We start from the raw sequence: 19760 nt of genomic DNA, 5'->3' as shown, positions 1-19760 counted from the left end.
CTCTGAAAATCCTGTACTACCTTTGGTAATTTCTTTGCTCTGTTCTCATTGAGATCTTGCAGCAATTTATGGCAAAGGGGTAAGACTGGGGGGGGCCAAAGTGAGAAAGTGCTAAACAGAAAGGCCCTTCCAGCAAGATGGTGATGCACTAAGGCACAGCGGTTTCCATGGGGTCAATCAAAGGTGTTATTCTTTTAATGCATTTTTTACAAATGCAAGACTTTGCTGGGCATTAAGAACTTAATGGGGCAGGTCTACCCCATCAGCGAGTCACTTGTTGTCAGAGGAACTGAAGGAGCTGGACTTGGTGCAGAGCATGCTGCTACCTGCTACAGAGAGGCATTGGTGCTTGAAGGCATTGTTCAGTCTAAAAGTGATTGATTATCTTTGTTGCTTTTGTTGTGAGCGCAAGGCCCTGTTGCATATTGGTAATATGGAATGCTGCAAGTCACTGGGCTTATTGGCAGGACAGACAACCAGTTTGGCATCAGTGCTGCTCTCCAGTGTTTGCTCAGCGGAAGACAAGCTGTATTGTGTTCAACTACAGACTACTGCAACATTTGTGGATTCAGGGACTTAGGCTACATTTTTTTTGTGTGATTAGGATTTTCTGCCATACTGTATGTACCTTGTTTAGCGTATGACTGTTGTTACTGTGTTCTTCACCTTGGCTCCAGAGCAATGCTGTTTCATTTGGCTGTATTCATAGGTATGCATGTATGATTGAATGGCAATTAAAATTGAATTTGAAGTTGTACTTGGCACTCAAAACAAGGGATTGAGTTATTACAGAGTAGCTACTCCTCACAGTTTCCCATATTAATGTGGCTAGATTCCGATTTTGTAATGCTGCCATCAGTCCGGAACTGTGACTCTCAACTTCCCTGTCCTGTTTTGTGCCACAATACTTAATTGATTGGCCCAGATGAGTTTCTGGTCTATTGTGACTGATGAAGCTATTGATTATCAAAGTCAGATGGTTATATTGGAAGCTCCCTGCTTGAGATCTGAAGGAAGGAGTTCATTGGCTAAGCAGCTGGAAATGTTTGGGCTTTGGATATTTTCACAAGGAGCTCCTGCACTAATGTCTTGGTGCTGAAACAGTTCAACAACCACAACAATTTTCCGTTGTGCAAAGTGTGTTTCTGGTCATTGGAGGATTTCCTCCTTGATGTCTATTAACTTGAGCCTTATTTGGGTTCCTTGATGCCATGCCTGGTCAAATGGTGCCTTGATGTCAAGGACAGAAACTGTTGCTTTATCTTTGAATTCATTTCTTTGGTCTGCTCCTTTGATGAAGTCTGCAGATGGTGAAATCCAAGCTTTGCATCAATGAGCAGGTGTGAAATGCTGTCTGATTGTACTGTCCATGATACATTCCATCATTTTGCTACTGATTAAGAGTAAAGGCTGATTTATACTTCTGCGTATGGGCTACGCCGTAGGCCTGATTTATAGTTCTGAGTAGGCTCTATGCCGTAGCGAGCAAAATGCTAGTTGGCAGTGGGGTTTCTATGCCACTGTGTTGAGTTTCTTCGTGAGAGACATGGACGAGGAAATGCATTTCAAACATTTTCACATGTTGGCAGGTAGATTTGACAATTTAGTTCATTTATTTCGCACCGGTGTACAGACATGGCAGAGAAGAAGCAACCGAAAATACGTAGTAGGAAATGCGATGCAACCAAGCCGACCAATCATAGTTGTTACAGTCTGCGTTGCCGCGACACCAAGTTACTTTTTTGGGGTGGTGCACGTTACCCTATGGCGAAGGGTATGCGGTACCTACGGTGTAGATGCGACGCAGAAGTATAAATCAGCCTTAAGGTGACTGAATACTAATTAGTCAGATTGGAACATTGTGAACATTGTTAGATAACTGTACTGGAAAAACTTAATTAGAGGCAGAACTGATTTTAGAGTGCAGGTCTTCAATCCTATATCTAGGATGTTGTCTTATCCTATAGCCTTTGCTGCATCCAGTGCTCTCAGTCATTTCTTGATGTTATAAGTGATGATTCAGTTTGATGGAAGGCTGGATTTGTGAATGTTGGGAATGGGACATCCACTTGGAACATCTACGCAGCTGTGGATGTGAATGTTGCAGCCTTCCCTTTAGCACAATTGTGTGTTCAGTACTGCAGAATCGAGGCGTCCTTTGTTCCTTTCTCTCTTGTAACCTGTTTGGTTGTCAACTTCCATTCATGATTAGGTATGGCCAGATTGTAGAACTTTTATTTATTTTATTTTGAGATACGGAATGGTATAATTTGGTTCTGACAATTGTGTGCTGTTTTTACTTCAGATTAATATTTCAGATATCTGACCTAATACTTTCCACTTGTATAAAAAGGGTACATTTCAAATGTCAGTCTTTCACAAGAATGTGACTAGGCCACAAGAGATGCTGGTGAGTCAGGCACATTCTTGTGTTCCTATCAGTCATGTAAAAAACGCTGAAGGAAAGCCTTGGTTTGAAGTACGTAGGTACATGTATTCCCCAAGGGTTTGAATGGCATATGTCTTAGAGAAAGTATAAGAAATCTTTCCTTATTGAAAGTTAAACTGATTCAGAATCTTTCTGTTGTTGTTTATGCTAGAGATCCTATTGTCTTTCCCACAATGTCTTAAAATAACAATGAACTTATTAGAAATAGTTGTGAGAATGACTGAGACATCCGAGTTGATCTGAAAGTATGTATCCCAGCTCATTTGGGGATTCAACTGTGTATGTAGCTGGATCCTGCATTGATCTGTGCAAAATTGATGCCATAGAACAATCCTCTAAGGAAGAGAGTGTGTTTTGTTTATTAGTATCCTGAGGATGGTGTTGAAACAGAATTTTATTTTGTGCTTAAAATTCGCCATCAGAGATAAATAGCAGAAAAGAGAGAGTTTGATTTCCTATCTCTTTATCTGGAGACACTGCTAAACCCATCCCTTAAGAGAGTACGTCAATAAGCTGTTTTGACCTTGAATATTGTTACAAAATATGGCACGATTACTGTTATGTGTGTTTTTACTTTAGTGAGGAGCTCACTTATGATGTGTGTAATGACATATGCTGTTCACATACTTCTATATACAGTATAATCCGTAATGAATTGCGTAAATAACAATGCTGAATTAAGCAATATATTTACAATATTACACAAATATTACTGAGATATTAAATACACAACAGTTACATCTCATGCTGCTGACAACCTGTCTTTGATATCCCCCTAAACATTCTTACACTCACCTTGAAAGGATGTCCTCTGTTATTGGCCATTACCGTTCTGGGAAAAAAGTGCTGGCTGTCGACTCTCTTTATGCTTCTTATAATCTGATACACCTCTATCTACTTTTACTCTAAAGTCAAAAGCCCCAGCTCGCTCAACATATACCTATAAGACATGTTCTCTAACTGAGTCAGCATCCTGGTAAGTCTGCTCTGTGTCTTTTCTAAAACTTCGACATCCTCCTATAATGAGGCGACCAGAACTGAACATAATACTCCAAGTGTAGTCTAATCAGAGTTTAATATACTGCAATATTACCTTGTCACCCTTGAATTTAATTTTCCAACTAATGAAGGCCAGCAAAGCCTATCAACTTGTGTGACAACTTTGAGTTACTGTGAAATTGAGAGACACTACTAAGAATTCTACCATTAATTTAGGACTCTGTCTTCAAGTTTGATTCTTCAACATGTAACATTTCAAACATTTCGAGCTGAACTTAATCTGCCACTTCTCCACCCAACTCTGCATCCTCTGAAATTGTGCAAAATTTACCACTGTGGCCGAAGACAACCTTCTGCACCATTCACAACACCCGCAGCCTTCGTGTCATCTGCAAACTTACTAACACACCCCCTCCATTTCCTCATCCAAGTCATTACTAAAAAACACAAAGAGCAGCCATCTCAGAACAGACCCTTTCAGAACACCACTGATCACCCACCTGAGGCAGAATATACTGATTCTACTACCATCCTCTGTCCTCTGTGGGCAAGCCAGTTCTGAATCCACACAACCGAGTTTCAGTGGATCCCATGCCTCCTGACTTTTTGAATGAGCTTACCATGGGGAGCCTGGTAAATGCCTTATGCAGTGCATCTCAACTCCAGCTCCATCTATTTTGTCTATTCATTGAGAAACCCAGCTGAAGCTCCTGAGGCACAATCTGCCCCTCTCAAAGCCATGTTGACTATACTTCATAGCTAGCACTTGATCTGTAGCTATCTTTGACTTGATGATGAAGTGTTCATTCATATGCTTTTGAAATATGTTGCGGAAACCTGCCTGCACCATTTTCTGGGTTCTAGATTGCAACTATCATCTGGGTGGGGGAAAATAATCCTGCAGATCTCCTATAAACCTCTACACTTAAGCACAGGCTCTCTGGTTTTGGATGCCCCAGTTTTATTTTATATCTCATTGTTTAAGTTATTAGACTTACCATGATTTATAAATAATTATAATAATAATAATGATTGTTTCTCGGGGTACGAGGAAGACTACATTGTGCAGGGTGGCAGTGTTTTTTTACGAGGCTGAGTTGCGAGCTCAACATCAACCCGGCGTAGATGGAGAGTGCACTCAGGGGCGGCCCATCACTGGATCGAACTCGGGAACCTCCATTCTCGAGCCCGGTGCTGATCTCACTGCGCCACCAGCTGACCGTTGCACAATGTAACCAGTGCGTGAAAGACATTAAAGTGGAAAAGCCTTGCACAGAGACAATCCCACTCTCTCGGCCTCAGAAGTCAGGATCCAGTGGCATGAAGAATCGTTACGTCTGGCAACTTCCTTGGCTGCATTGGATGGCTGCGTCTTCTTAAGTGCTCTACCGCGCCCTACGCACTCCACAATGCGCTGCTGCAACGCCTTCTCAGCCGTTGAACCCCCGGGGTTTCCTCCACCTGATCCACTGAAGCAGTCTCCGCATGCTGGGATGAGCAAATTCCTATCTCACTGAGGGTTTCAGACCCGTTAGCTACCCTCACCTGGTTTAGCCGGCCTGTCGAAGCCACTGCCCGGGGTATGGCTGCTGTCGTATGCAAACAAATACGAGGAGCCACAGGTGAGAGCTGGGCATTGGTGGGGACCAATAGATGACGAGCCACTCCAAGGAGTGCGACAAGCCCCCCATCTAGAGGTGCTACACCTCCCATGCACCCTTACCATGATTTACCAGGGCGCTAACTGTATTGGAAATCAAGTCTTATGAGGATGGATTGAGTGAACTAGAGCTATTCTTTTTGATGCAAAGTAGCATGAGAGGTAACTTAATAAAAGTATAAGATAATAAGAGGTATAGATTGAGTGGACAGCCTGGAAATTTCTTTTCCCCAGAAATAGCTAATACGAGGGGAAAACTTTTCAGGTGTAAAGTATAGATGGATTGTCAGAGGTGCGTGGAACGCGCTCCTGGCTTGGTGGTTGAGGCAGTTACAATTTGGACATTTAAGGTACTCTTAGATAGGCACATGGATGAAAGAGAAATGGAGGGTTATCCATGAGGGAAGGGTTAGATTGATCTTAAACCAGGTTACAAGATCAACACGAAATCGTGGGCTGAAGGGCCTGTACTGTTCTATGTTAGACCATTGTTTTCCTCTTGTACATTCAGCATGTTCCCTTAACTGAAATGTATTATAATTAATATTAAAATTAACTGTGGCATCGCCAGATTGTTATTAAAATTCAACTGGATTACTCACACACTTTAGCCAAGGAAATGAGTCATTCTTTAACACATGCTACCTTAGCAAGCTTCTCCAACTTTGTGCCTGACCGTATGATTCCCTTCCAATACTTCTCAGTCTCACAAAGCTCCTACACTGTTGGCAGAGTCGTTGGGCATCTCTGTTCTACTCTGTGGAGCATCCTAATATTGCCTGTTCAGTTTGGATGTTTCTCCTAGATGAATCCTTTTAACTTTGATCATCTTTCCTGTTCTTGGTAGTGTGGAAATGCAGGTTGTAGTGGTCAGTTATAAGCTGTCAATTATTGCCTTGCTTTTGTTTGGTCAAGTATTGTCTGAAGTTGCACACAACGGCTTACATATTTTGAGTCTGCACGATGATGTAGCCAGCTCAGAAATAGCCAGCAATTGAGAAATTGCCACTTATTATTTGCATATGCACAGATTGGAATTAGTGCATTGGCTAACTTGGATGTCAGAATTCTGTGTTCTTCCTTTTCTATTTAACGTTCAGATTCCAGTTTGGCATGGTTTGCAGTAATGCTAATCATTTGCCTTGATGTAAGGTCCAGGAACCCAGATGGCTCACAGATCAGTGGTGAAGAATCTGAAAATAATGTAATATTCAGCACCACTGTGTCCTGGGATATAGTGGATTCCATGCTACAATCCTTGACAGATCTTCAGCCAAGACCTCAAATATCTGTTTGTACCACAGAAATCCTGCCAATTGTAGTGGACTCAGAACAATACCTGCTATTGGTTTTCTCTTGGGGTTGGGGGGGGGGAATGTAACAAATTTTGGAATGAGTTTCTTCCTCATAAGCAAATGCTTTATGATGTTAAATAACTCTTGGCATTTGCTCTTCAAAATACCTGCAAAGCCCAAAATTTGTTTCCAGATCTGCTACAACTGGTTAAGTTGAATTTACTGTGAAAGAAAGAAGTTCTTGCTCTAATCTGGCAAATTTCATATCTCACAATGGCCAATAAACTACTTCTGACCTTCAGTCCCTATTTCATTGTAGGAAAACAAGGAAGTCAATTTATACTTACTAGATTTGCACAAACGGCAATGTGACATAATCTACATAATCTATTGTGAGGGAAAGTTAGGGAAAAAACTATAGTTCAAGAAAGAGATAAAGATTAGCTTTATTTGTCATGTGCATGGAAACATCCAGTGAAACGCGCCACTCTGCATCAAGTTATTTCAGAGAGGACATTGCTGGGGTCTCATTAAGCCAACACTTTGTATACTCAGTGGCCATTTTATTTGGCACCTCCTGTACTGAATAAAGTGGCCACTGAATGTATGTTTGTTGAATTCTTTGAAGTTCAACGTATTGTGTGTTCAGAGACGCTGTTCTGCAGACCACTGTTGTAACATGGGGTTATTTGAGTTACTGGTTGCCTTCCTGCCAGCTTGAAACAATCTGGCCATTCTCCTCCAACTTCTTTCCAACAAGGCATTTTCACTAGCAGAACTGCCACTCACTTGATTTTTTTTTTTTGCTTTTTGCACCGTTCCTAATAAACTCGAGAGACTCGTGTGTATGAAAATTCCAGGAGATCAGTAGTTTTTGATATATTCAAACCACGCCGTCTGGCACCAGCAAGCATTTCACAATCAAAGTCACTTAGATCACACTTCTTCTCCATTATAACGTTTGGTCTGAACTACAACTGAATCACTTGAGCATGTCTACATGCCTTCATGCAATGAGTTGCTGGCACATGATTAGCCAATCAGCTATTTGCATTAATGAGCAGGTGGCGACTGAGTTTATACTCCCCTGCATCTGTATGAAATATTATGTGTGCCTTTATGATAAAGCAGAAGTGACTTATGACTCTGCTGACAGTAGTAGCATTTCTGAATTGGAGGTTTGTGAATTTGTGTTCCATCTTGTAGATATGAGTATCAAATACTTCATTTCACAGTAAAGAACTGTGTTAATGAACATGAAGTATGTGACAGTGTGCAGAATGTAAATTTTATAACATTTTGATAAAGGAAATCATTTTGGAACTATGATAGAATGACTCAAACTATTCAGGACTTTTGTATTATTTTAACAGCAGAAAATGCTGAAATTACCAAGCAGCTCGGACAGCAACTATGGAGAGGTACACAGTTGAGTTGAGAGTTAAGGGGCAAAAGTTTAGGGGTAACACGAGTGGCAACTTCTTTACTCAGAGAGTGGTAGCTGTGTGGAACGAGCTTCCAGTAGAAGTGGTAGAGGCCAGTTCGATTTTGTCATTTAAAAAAAAATTGGATAGGTATGTGGACAGGAAAGGAATGGAGGTTTATGGGCTGAGTGCAGGTAGGTGGGACTAGGTGAGAGCAAGTGTTCGGCACGGAATAGAAGGGCCAAGATGGCCTGTTTCCATGCTGTAATTGTTATATGGTTATATGTTATATGGTTAATACTTTGCAGATGACAGGAAAATCGTTAGCTTTATTGACAGGTGGAAAACCAGAGACTGCGTTACTATATCCTCATTTGGTACCACTCTTTATTCTTCATTTGGTAAAGTGGGTGGAACAATGACATGGAACTTAATGCTCATAAGCACGAGATGATGTTCTTTGGGATGTGTACAATGAGTGGTAAGACATTGGGGGAAAAGGAGTCCTCAGCATAGAAGTCCAAGGTTCCTTGAGTATGGTAGCAGAAGTGATGAAGAAGACAGATGGAATACTTGCCTTTCTTAACTATGGCACAGAATATATGAGCAGAGGGATTATAAAATTTTGGTTATTCTACAAGTGGAATACTGTATACATTTCTGTTTATCACATGACAAGAAGGAAATGACTGCACCGCAGAGGGTGCAGAGAACATATACCAAATTTTTCTTGGAATGGAGCACTTGGTCTTGAGGATAGACTGGTAGTCAAGTTATAGAGCAATACAGCATGAATACAGGCCCTTCAGCTCAACAAGTCTGTACTAACCATAGTGCAGGCTCTGCTTGTTCGAATTTCTGATTTACGGACCATATCCCTCTAAGACTTGTTCCTCTATCAATGCTTCTTAAATAATACTATTGTGACTGCCTCAACTACTTCCTCAGTTTTTTTATCCACATAGTCATCACCCTCTGCATGAAAAAATTGCTCCTCGGCAATTCTAAATGTATATGCTGTCTTGTTTTGGAACTCCAAGTTTTGGAAAAGATAGTTCCTGGCTACCTGGAGGACTGAATATATTCAAGACAGAGATCGGTTCTTTTTTTTTTTTGGAGATTGTGGAGCAACCCAGTCAGTTTACTAATTTTTTTCTGATGTTTTGGCCTGTATGTGACTTCAGTTCTGTCCTGACATGATTGATTCTGGCTACCTTAAGAAGTTATTCAGCTGCAGCATGTATGTGTTAACAATAACTACCAGCCTTGTTTCTGATGTCTACATCTCAGGAATAAATAATTCCAAAAAAGCCTTGCCAATCCTGTTATCCAGTTCATTCCATTGTGATTACAATTCACTTGCAGTTGCTAATTCCCTGCTTTGCTTAATTTACACTAAATCTTTAAGGTGATGAAAAATTGTTAGAAGGTGAAGACTCACCAGAGACAAGAATGGAGATTCAAAATGGACAGTAGTGGAACTGCCATTGAGAAATTCTATATTCTAATAAAATGTTACTTTATAATGCATGAAACATTTCATGTGAAACATTCAATTCCTACCTATAATTCCAAATGCTTTTTATGTCCAGGTAGGAAAAGAAAAGCTCAATTTGTTTACTTATAAAATATTTTTGAAACTAAATGTTTATGGGAGGAACCAATATAAAATTTGTGTACCATTCATTTTTCTGATCTGTATTATAAAATATTGGAAAAGAAAGCTGGGAAGACAAAGCCAGTGGAGATGAATCAATTATTTCTAATAAGTTGGAAAAAAATGGGAATTTTCCAAATGAAGAGAACATAGAACACCTTTCTATTTTTTATAAAGCAAAGAAATCCATTAATTAGGTTTCTTTATTTTCTAAGTAAACCTGTCTTGAACCAAAAGTTTATTTGCAGAAATTAATAGCTGCTTTTGAGCAGTAGTATTTTTCTCTTCGCTGTCAAATTCACAGTTTTTCTAATGTGATATCTAATAAGGTGACTTTGGCCTACTTCAAATATTTTGTGCTGTTATGATATTCAGTAATAAAAGTCATACATTGTAAAAACAAAAAAAAAACTTTAAAGTTCCGGATCTGCAGATTATGTTTACTAACAGAATTTTTTTAAAACATAATTATAACCACCTTTTGGCAAATACGTGAGTGCATCTAGGGGGTGGGTATGACAAATGAAGTATCTTTTATATTAGTGGCTGTGTTGTTCTGAAGAAAGGGCAGCACTATTAGTCGCACCAAATGTCCTCTGTTGAAAGATTATCATGGTTTTCCCAACTTATATAAGGGCACTGTCTCACAATAGTGTGTTTCAACATAACTATACAGATAAAGTGTAATGAAAACAGTAGTGATAACTATACAGTTAAAGTGTAATTATTTTGAACATGAATGCGCGACCTTTTCTGTCTTCAATGTAAATGTTAGATAATTCTGTTTTGGCTCCTAAAATTGCCATTTTTACTGGCATATTAAGTGGTTACTGCAAAATACAGCGCAGAAGTGACTTTTTAAAATCTGAATTCATAGTTGAGCTGTCAAATGGTGTAAAAATTAGATTTTTGCAGGACCTAAGGAGGCTTACTGCTACACTGCTTCCTTTGAGAGAGCTGCTAGTCTCAGACCTCTGTCCTTTCAGCACAGCCTGAGTTCTTCCATTGTTTTCTCGTGTATGTTTCTTGTAAACTTTGGTGGCTATGTAGCTTATGCAAAAGAATGACATTTTCTTCAACTACTACTGGCCCTTGCCAGTTTGCAGGTACTTAATCTATCAATGGCTCTGAATGTGTTTTGAAAGAAGTAATAAATTTCATCATTGATGTCTGCCTTCACCAGGGGAAGTAGTCCATATTTAAAATGGCAATCTGATGCAATAGAGCCAAGTTGGCAGTGGATCCAGGTCTGGTGGATGTTTGTAACACTCCATTTTCATTCCAGATGAAAACTGAATGAAGATTCATATCCAGTGTAATCTGATGACAGCTTAATAATATTAAGCATCAACAGTTTTGTGCAGACTCAGTTGAATTGTTTTGACACAGAATCATAGAACATTTACAACACAGAAATAGGCTATTCAGTCCATTGTGTCTGTTGCACAGGATAACCTAAAGAAGTTTAAGCTTATTTCAAGCACTGTCTGTAGCTCTGTAGATCATGGCTCTTCAATTACACATACAAGCAGTTTTCAAATGTAGACACAGGAGATGCAGGTGCTGGTATCCGGAGCAATGTCCAATCTGCTGAGGACTGCTGTTGTGGGGCTTTAACATGTGTTGAGTATTCCTGCCTAGGATCATGTTGAGATGTTTTATTGAGCTAAATAGACACAAACTTTTTGCCCTTTAATAAATGGGCCTTGATGGTTGCCAAGAGAACCAGTTACAATGCATATAAAAAGTATTCACCCCTATTGCAAGTTTTCATGTTTTATTGTTCTACACCACTGAACTGCAATGGATTTAATTTGGCTTTTTCAACACTGATCAACAGAAATGGGCTCTGTTGTTTCAAAGTGAAAACAGATCTCTACAAAGTGATCTAAATTAATTACAAGTATAAAACACAAAATAATTGGTTACATAAGTATTCACACCCCCCCCCCCCCCCCAATATGATGCCCCAGATTATCACTGGCACAGCCAGCTGGTTTTAGAACGCAAATAATTAGTTAAATGGAGATCTGTTTCATTTGATTGTCGTAAAAATACATCCATATCTGGAAGGTCCAACTGCTGGTAAGTCAGTATCCTGGGAAAAGCTACACCATGAAGTGAAAGGAATACTCCAAGTAACTCTGTGAAAAGGTTATTGAAAAGCACATGTCAGTAGATGGATACAAGAAAATTTCTAAGTCACTGAATATCCCTTAGAGTAGTGGTCACCAACCCGTCAATTGTGATTGACTGGTCGATCTTTGAGCCTTTCCCAGTAGATCCTGAAAAAAAAGAAAAATAAATACACAAATGCTGTTGAGAGATTGTTTCCGGGTTGCGGGGTTTTAGTTCCGTTCTTTCTGCCCAGTGCGCATGCGTCTAGCTCCCCCGCCACGCGCTGGTCCCCAACCACCAGGCCACAAGGAAACAATATGAGTCAGCTGCATCTTTCCTCATTCCCTGTCACGCTCATTGTTGAACTTGAATGCATGTGAGGTCATTACCTAAGCGCGTCAGGGATCACTGGTTGGCCTCGGGTAACTGGCCACCTCACGTGGCCGGCAGGAAGTGCCATTGCAACTGGCCTGGAGCGCAGACAGATGGGCGCTGCCTCTAAACCTGTTTAGCACACTGGGGGAACCCAGTGCTAAAATATTCACAGACGACCTAATTCGGGCTCAGGTTTTCGTAAATAGCAGAGCAGCTACCTCGCTGCAATCTACTGAAACAAACTTTTGTCGGCTGATAGATCCTACAAGGGGGGCGGACGCATCCTGTCGCACTCCTCGCTTGGTCGGTCGCTCACTCTGGACTGCGATCACCGCGGCCCCAGTACGGGAACAGAGTGTCAGAGAGTGTGGGAGAGTCGCAAAGAAAGAGCCACTGTTGAAAAAAACACATGAAATCTTGGCTAGAGTTTGCCAGAAGGCATGTGGGAGACTCTGAAGTCACCTGGAAGAAAGTTCTATGGTCTTATGAAACCAAAATTGAGCTTTTTGGCCATCAGCTTAAATGCTACTGTGAAGCATGCTGGTGGCTGCATCATGCTGTGGGGATGCTTCACTGCAGCAGGCCCTGGAAGGCTTGTGAAGGTAGAGGGTAAAATGAATGCAGCAAAATACAGGGAAGTCCTTGAGGAAAACCTGATGCAGTCTGCAAGAAAACTGCAACTTGAGAGAAGATTTGTTTTCCAGCAAGATAATGACTCCAAGCATAAAGCCAAAGTTACACAGGAATGGCTAAGAAATAACAATGCTAATGTCCTGGAGTGGCAAAGTCGGAGTCCAGACCTCGATCCAATTGAGAATTTGTGGCTGGACTTGAAAAGGACTGTTCACTCCCAATCCCAAGCAATCTGACAAAGCTTAAGCAGTTTTGTGAAGAACAGTGAGGAAGCGTTGCAGTGTCCAGATTTACAAAGCTGATAGAGATCTATCCACATAGACTCAAGGCTGTAATTGCTGCCAAAGGTGCTTCTACTAAATTCTGACTTGAATGCTGTGAATACTTATGTAATCAATTTCTTTGTGTTTTACATTTGTAATTAATTTAGATCACTTTGTAGGGATCTGTTTTCACTTTGACTCGAAAGAGTCTTTTTCTGTTGATCAGTGTCAAAAAAAGGGCAAATTAAATCCACTGTGATTCAATGTTGTAAAACAATAAAAAATGAAAACTTCCAAGGGGGTGAATGTTTTTATAGGCACTGTATTTTATGTAATTCACATTTATATGTGTGTATACAATGTGATTGTTTGTGTGTGTGTGTGTGTGTGTGTGTAGATACAAACAGGCATATGAAAATACGCTTGGCATTGGCAAAAATCCCAGAAGCATTTAGTAATTCTCTGAGACAGCTTATTTTGCAACCCAAAACTAAAAAAGGATTCCTTTAATTATAGGTTTTATTATTAAATAATAATGAGTGTTTGTGATAAATCAAGTGATAACAAACTATATCACTAATTTGAAATCAGAAATAAAATTAGAATGTTGGAAATAGTCAACAAATTGGTTAATATTTGAGAAGGGAGAAACAGAATTGGATGTTTTAGACAAATGACCTTTCATCATAAGTCAAACCATGTATCCCTTTAGCAAAGAGCAATTAAATGGGCCTATTTTTCATTTGTTTTTTTTTTTTAATTTGTTGATCTTTCATGATCTGGGCACTGTCAGCACCTGCTGCCCTCATCTTTCTTGGAGTTTGCACTTTCAGGTTTGTGAAATGCTCTTTGAGCAGTCTGGGCAAATAACTGCTTTTTATATATGTTACACACTGTGGCTGCAGTGCGCTGTTGATGGAGGGATGGATAATTAAAGTGCTGGATGGGGTATCAATCAACCTTATCCTTGATAGATTTGAACAACCTGGATGCTATTGGAAGTGCACTTATCCAACTGAGTGGAGACTTTTCCATCACACTTGTGACTGGCAGAAAGGCTGCGATGGGATGCTTGCCACAGTATTGATATGCTGATCCTCCTGAGTTCCTGGTGAATATTAACGTTCAGGATGTTGAACATAAGAAGTAGGAGCAGGAGTAGGCCATCTGGCCCATTGTGCCTGCTATGCCATTCAATAAGGTCATGGCTGATCTGGCCATGGACTCATCTCCACCTACCTGCCTTTTTCCCATAAAGTTTAATTCCCCTACTATGCAAAAATGTATCCAACCTTGTCTTAAATATATTAACTGAGGTAGCCTCCACTGCTTCAATGAGCAGAGAATTCCAGATTCGCCACCCTCTGCGAAAAGCAGTTCCTCCTTATCTCCATCCTAAATCTACTTCCCCGAATCTTGAGGCTATGTCCCCTAGTTTCTAGTCTCACCTATCAGTGGAAATGACTTTCCTGCCTCGATCTTATCTATCCCTTTCATAATTTTATATGTTTCTCTAAGATCTTCTCTCATTCTTCTGAATTCCAGTGAATATAGTCCCAGAAAACGGAATCCTTCTCATAGACTAACCCCCTCATCTCTGGAATCAACCTGGTGAACCTCCTCTGCACTGCCTCCAAAGCCCGTAAATCCTTCCACAAGGAAGGAGACCAGGACTGCACACAGTACTCCAGGTGCGGCCTCACCAGTACCCTATACAGTTGCTGTATAACTTCCATGCTCTTAAATTCAATCCCTGTAGCAATGAGGGACAACATCCCATTTGCCTCCTTGATAGCCTGCTGCACCTGCAAACCAACTTTTTGTGATTCATGCACAAGCACTCCCAAGTCCATCTGCATGGCAGCATGCTGCAATTTTTATACCATTTAAATGATAATCTGCTCTTTCATTTTCCTTCCAAAGTGGATGACTTCGCATTTACCAACATTGTCTTCCATCTGCCAGACCCTTGCCCTCTCATTTAACTATCTGTTTCTCTGTAGACTCTCCGTATCTTCTGCACAATTTGCTTTTCCACTCTATTTAGTATCATCAGCAAACTTAGATACACCACACTCGGTCCCCTCTTCCAGATCGTTAATGTATATCATGAACAGTTGCGAGCCCAACACCGACCCCTGTGGCACACCGTTCACCACTGATTGCCAACCAGAGTAACACCTGTGTATACCAACTCTCTGCTTTCTATTAGTTAACCAATCCTCTATCCATGTTAATATATCACCCCAACTCTATGCATCCCTATCTTAGAGATAAGTCTTTTATGTGGCACTTTATCGTTCTGGAAATCCAAGTAAATAATGTCCATCTGTTCCCCTTTTTCCACTGCACTCATTATATCCTCAAAGAACTCCAGTAAGTTTGTCAAACAGGACCTGCCTTTGCTGAATCCATGCTGTGTCTGCCTGATGGATCCATTTCTTGATGTTTAGGGATCTTGGGTGATGGTAGTATTGAATGCCAGAGGTTGCTGGTTAGACTATTTTGGACATCGTCATTTTCTTGCCCTTGTAAAATACAAACACAACTTACTGTTTATCACTCTAGTACCCTAAAAGTATTTGAAAGTGACTTCATTAGAACACAATCAGATAGTGACTAAATTCAGAGTGAAGGAAGAGGCAGCTAGGTGGGGACCTAAAGCTTGGTTAAACAGGTAAGTGTTGTGGAGTATCTTAGGAGAACATGTTCAGTTCCAGATGTAAAGAACTTGCTTCAAAATAAATATTATAAAGGCCAAAGCCACCATCTTTCTTGCCACAAGTGTTATTCCCTGGTCAGGATTTCTCTATCCATCTTGATGAAACTGCTGAAAGGTGAACACTTTGGTATCTTACATGACCCCAGATTGAGGTTTGGACTTCAGATTTATACATTGATATGTTTTTATTTCTACACCATCCCTGCCTTTATAAGGTCCGCTGCTGAAACCCTCATTTCTGTCCCTCTGTTACCTTTTGACTCAGTTATTCCAGTACACTCCTGACTGAGCTCCTTTCTTCCACTCTCCATGTACGACACCTCATCCAACAGAATCTATTATTTCCGAGACCTCTCCTCTCCACTTTGTCTAATTCCTTCCAGCCGTACGGCCTTTCAAAGATCTACACTTTATCCAATTCTGACACTTTGAGCATTCCTGAACTTTATTTGTCCATTATTTGTAGCTGTGCCTTCAACTGCTACAACCTAAATACCTTAGCTTCTTTGCCTCTCTGCCACCTTTTCTCCTTTAAGATGTATATTAAAAGCATCTTTTGGTGTTTTATTTTGTTTCTGAAGCATATGTTTTTCTTCAGATGTAAGGCGGTATACAGTTGCAAGCAAAAGTTTGCACACCAACAGCAAAACCTCATCTCAACTGTGAAGAATGGTTGAAGGAGCATCATGGTTTGGGGTTGCTTTGCTGCCTCAGGGCCTGGATAGCTTACCGTTGTTGAGGGAACAATAAATTTAAAACTGTATAAATACATCTTATAGGAGAATGTCAGGGTCGCAGTCTCTCACCTGAAGCTTATTAGAAGTTGGATGATGCAACAAGACAATGATCGGAAAGGCAAGAGTAAATCAACAACAGAATGGTTGAAAAAGAAGAAAATTGTGTTTAGGAATGGCCAAGTCAGAGTCCAGACCTTAACCCAATTGAGATGCTGTGGCTTGACTTTAAGAGGTATCCCAGAAATATTGATGAACTGAAATAGTTTTTTATGGAGGAATGGTCTAAAATTCCTCCTCCCTGTTGTGCAAGTCTAAACCAGTTATTAGCTAGAAGTGCTCACATACTTTACCCAGCCTGGACTGTGAATGATTAAACAATGTGTTCAATAAAGATGCGAAAAGTACAATTGTCTGTGTGTTATTTGTTTAGGCAGACTGTGTTTGTCTATTATTGTGACTTAGATGAAAATCAGACCACGTTTTATGAGTAATTAATGCAGTAAAACTAGGTAATTGCAAATGGTTCCTTAATTTTTTCTTGCAGCTGTATATGTATTGGGAAAGCTAAAGTGGGAAAGGAAGGTTAGAGTTAAAGGTTGAGGTCTGAATGGGATAAGGTAGAAAGAACAAAATGACTGCAACATTTCTGGACAATTGAATGAATTGTGGGGGTGGGGTGCAGGGAATTCAAGGAGCAAGTTGACCATGATGCGATGGTTGTGTTAGAGAAATGGGACCAAGGGTTTTGGTGGAGCTTAAGTTAATGTAAGGATGAAGATGGTCTCTGTTTGGCCATGATTGGCCCTTTACTCTCCAACTTTGTCCATCAGCAGAACTGCCTTTGAATCTCTTAATTCTTTGTTCTTCCTTGAATGGAAGTCTATTCAGTTCCCACCCGCATCACCAACCTCCTCATGTTCTGGTGTTGACCAATGTACACTTTAATTCTTCCTATTTCCAAATTAAACGTAGTGTGACGATCTGGGGGGGGGGGGGGGGTGTTCAACAGCCCGCCCCTGCATTTCTAATGACCAGTACTGTTTATTGTTCTTGTGTTAAAATGCTTTTGTGGGATTATGGTGGGAAGTTCCAGTACACTAATTGTTACATTTTAGCTCGGGTTGTACAGTTATTCACTTGTGTATTTGTGAGTCACCCTAACTGTAACCAGAGTGGGTGATAGTCACCTCCCCCATCTATATGAGACTGGTTGGGTTCACTCTCTGGGTCATGGTGCCCGGTCTGTTTTGTATTTGTAACAATAAAATGGTTATTGAGTTCAACGAGCTTCCTCCTCTGTCAGTACGGACCGAATGCTCGCCACAGTATCATCATCAGACGAATTATGGTTCCTGCTGGTTGCATGGAATATACTCAGCATTCTTTGTCCAACTACTATACCGGTTCTTTCTCCCTTGCCTCTACTTCCAGTTCATTAATGACCAGGCTGACTCCTGCTCTTACCCCAAATTAGAAAATGTCATCACCATTTCTTCCAGTTTCCAAGCTTGCTTCATTTTCAAGTGTTGAAACTCCAACAAGTCCACTACATCTCAGAAGGTAGAAGGCTAATAAATAACAAAGAGATCCCTTCAATCCTATCAATCATGATTCATCTATTTGTGCTCTGTGTCCTTATACTTTTCTATTTTATCAGATCTTACAAATTGTTTTTCTCCTTATTTCGTTCATTAGCACTAGAACATCTACCTCACAGGTGCCATCAGATGACTAGATCTTTACAACATTTTAAATTTGTATCCCACATAAGTGAAGGCAAGTAAACCATATAGAAGTAAACATATGGTTGTCATAAACCATATGACAAGTAATCCATTTCACCATGTAAACCACTTATAGGCACTTCCTTCAGGTGAAATGGATAATCAAAATTCAGGAAATTTGACAACAAGAAGTATCTTAGCAGAATCGATTCAATGTGCTTAATGTTCAAGTTTCTGGCTATCTGGTTTTTCCTTTGAACTGAGCTCATTATCAGGAGAAGGATGATAACATTCCTCCAGTTGATCATTGCTACTTTTGCACTATTTTCCCATGGGATTGTTAGTCCCTTGTTTGTCAATGGCTGGTCTTTCAGAATGAGATTTTAACACTCAGTTATGCCAAGGAATAATTTTCTTTGTCTCTTACTCCTGAGGTGTTGCCCAACAATATATTTTGTTGGCTATTGAAAGGGAACAAATTCTGTTTGTTTTATGGTTTGTATTTGTAACAATAAAATGGTTATTGAGTTCAACGAGCTTCCTCCTCTGTCAGTATGGACCGAATGCTCGCCACAGTATCATCATCAGACGAATTATGGTTCCTGCCGGTTGCATGGAATATACTCAGCATTCTTTGTCCAACTACTATACCGGTTCTTTCTCCCTTGCCTCTACTTCTAGTTCATTAATGACCAGGCTGTGGTTTGTTTTCAGTGTTTCAAATCTGTGGTTTGTTTTGCCCAAGTTGTACCTTCTTCTTATAAAACTCCACAACAATTGTTGAAAAGTAAACAAGTTAGCTTATTTGAATTCATACACTTTTCTTTGAGGATTAACAGAAGTGGCTAACTGCTTAGCCTACTGTGGGAAAAGATGCTCTGTCAAAAACTTCTGCATCCATTCCAAACATTACCTTTTCTTAATAAGCAATGAACTACATAGGGAGCTGTGGTAGCTGCGTTAAAGAAAATACTCATGGAAAACGTTTCATGTAATTGCTTCTCTGATTGTTATATCATGCAATTTTCAGAACATATCAATACCTATTGTGTGGTGTTGATTAGACTTTCATGTCCCCTTATATTACAGTTTCTTTCCCCCTTAAGAACAGTTATAGTTGCACTTTTGGAAATGCAGCAGCCAATTTACATAATAAACTCCTTCAAGCATCAAGGAGTTAATGATCAGATAATCTGCTTTTACTGATGTCAGTTGACAGACATTAATTATTGGCCAGGGTATTGTGGAGTAATTGAATAAAGTAGGTGCATAATAAGTAAATGATTTCCAACAGGGTAAGCAATAATTTCAATATATTATAATCTACAGATTTGGGAAATACCGGAAAGAAGAAAAAATTGGAAAGCTTGATCGTAAAGGGTCAAACAAGGGCAAGCTGGAAGAAACTCCTTCATCTGAAGATGAGCGGATACGAATGAGGCAGGAGCAAGAGAGGTATTGTACTGCATTTTTATCATAAGAATCTATCTGTTTTAATGCTTTCTGTAAACTTTTCCGAACCTTTTGCAGAGCCGACTCACTAGTGCAAGATGGAATGTCTCAAAGAAATTACAGTGGGTTTACTTCTTTTTATAATTCACCAGGCACACAGAAAGTAGCATGGATTGTATCCATTATTTCATGACCATTGTACTTTCTCCACACAATCTTCAATGGTTTGGAAGAAACATTGAGAAAATCTTA

At 40.1% G+C, this 19760-nt stretch overlaps 1 protein-coding gene across 5 annotated transcripts in view; it reads left to right on the top strand.

The window, feature by feature from the left end:
• Nucleotides 1–19760, top strand: part of LOC140732326 (partitioning defective 3 homolog) — an 838958-nt gene that overhangs the window by 705202 nt on the left and 113996 nt on the right. For all 5 annotated transcript variants that reach the window (XM_073054817.1, XM_073054816.1, XM_073054819.1 and 2 more), the window contains one exon: nt 19386–19511. In XM_073054817.1, coding sequence (XP_072910918.1) covers nt 19386–19511 — 126 coding nt within the window. The remainder of the gene's footprint in view (nt 1–19385; nt 19512–19760) is intronic.

The sequence above is a fragment of the Hemitrygon akajei genome, chromosome 8 (genome assembly GCF_048418815.1).
Source record: "Hemitrygon akajei chromosome 8, sHemAka1.3, whole genome shotgun sequence".
Lineage (NCBI taxonomy): Eukaryota > Metazoa > Chordata > Chondrichthyes > Myliobatiformes > Dasyatidae > Hemitrygon > Hemitrygon akajei.
Note: the sequence above shows the minus strand (reverse complement) of the source record. Positions and strands in the feature narration are given on the sequence as shown.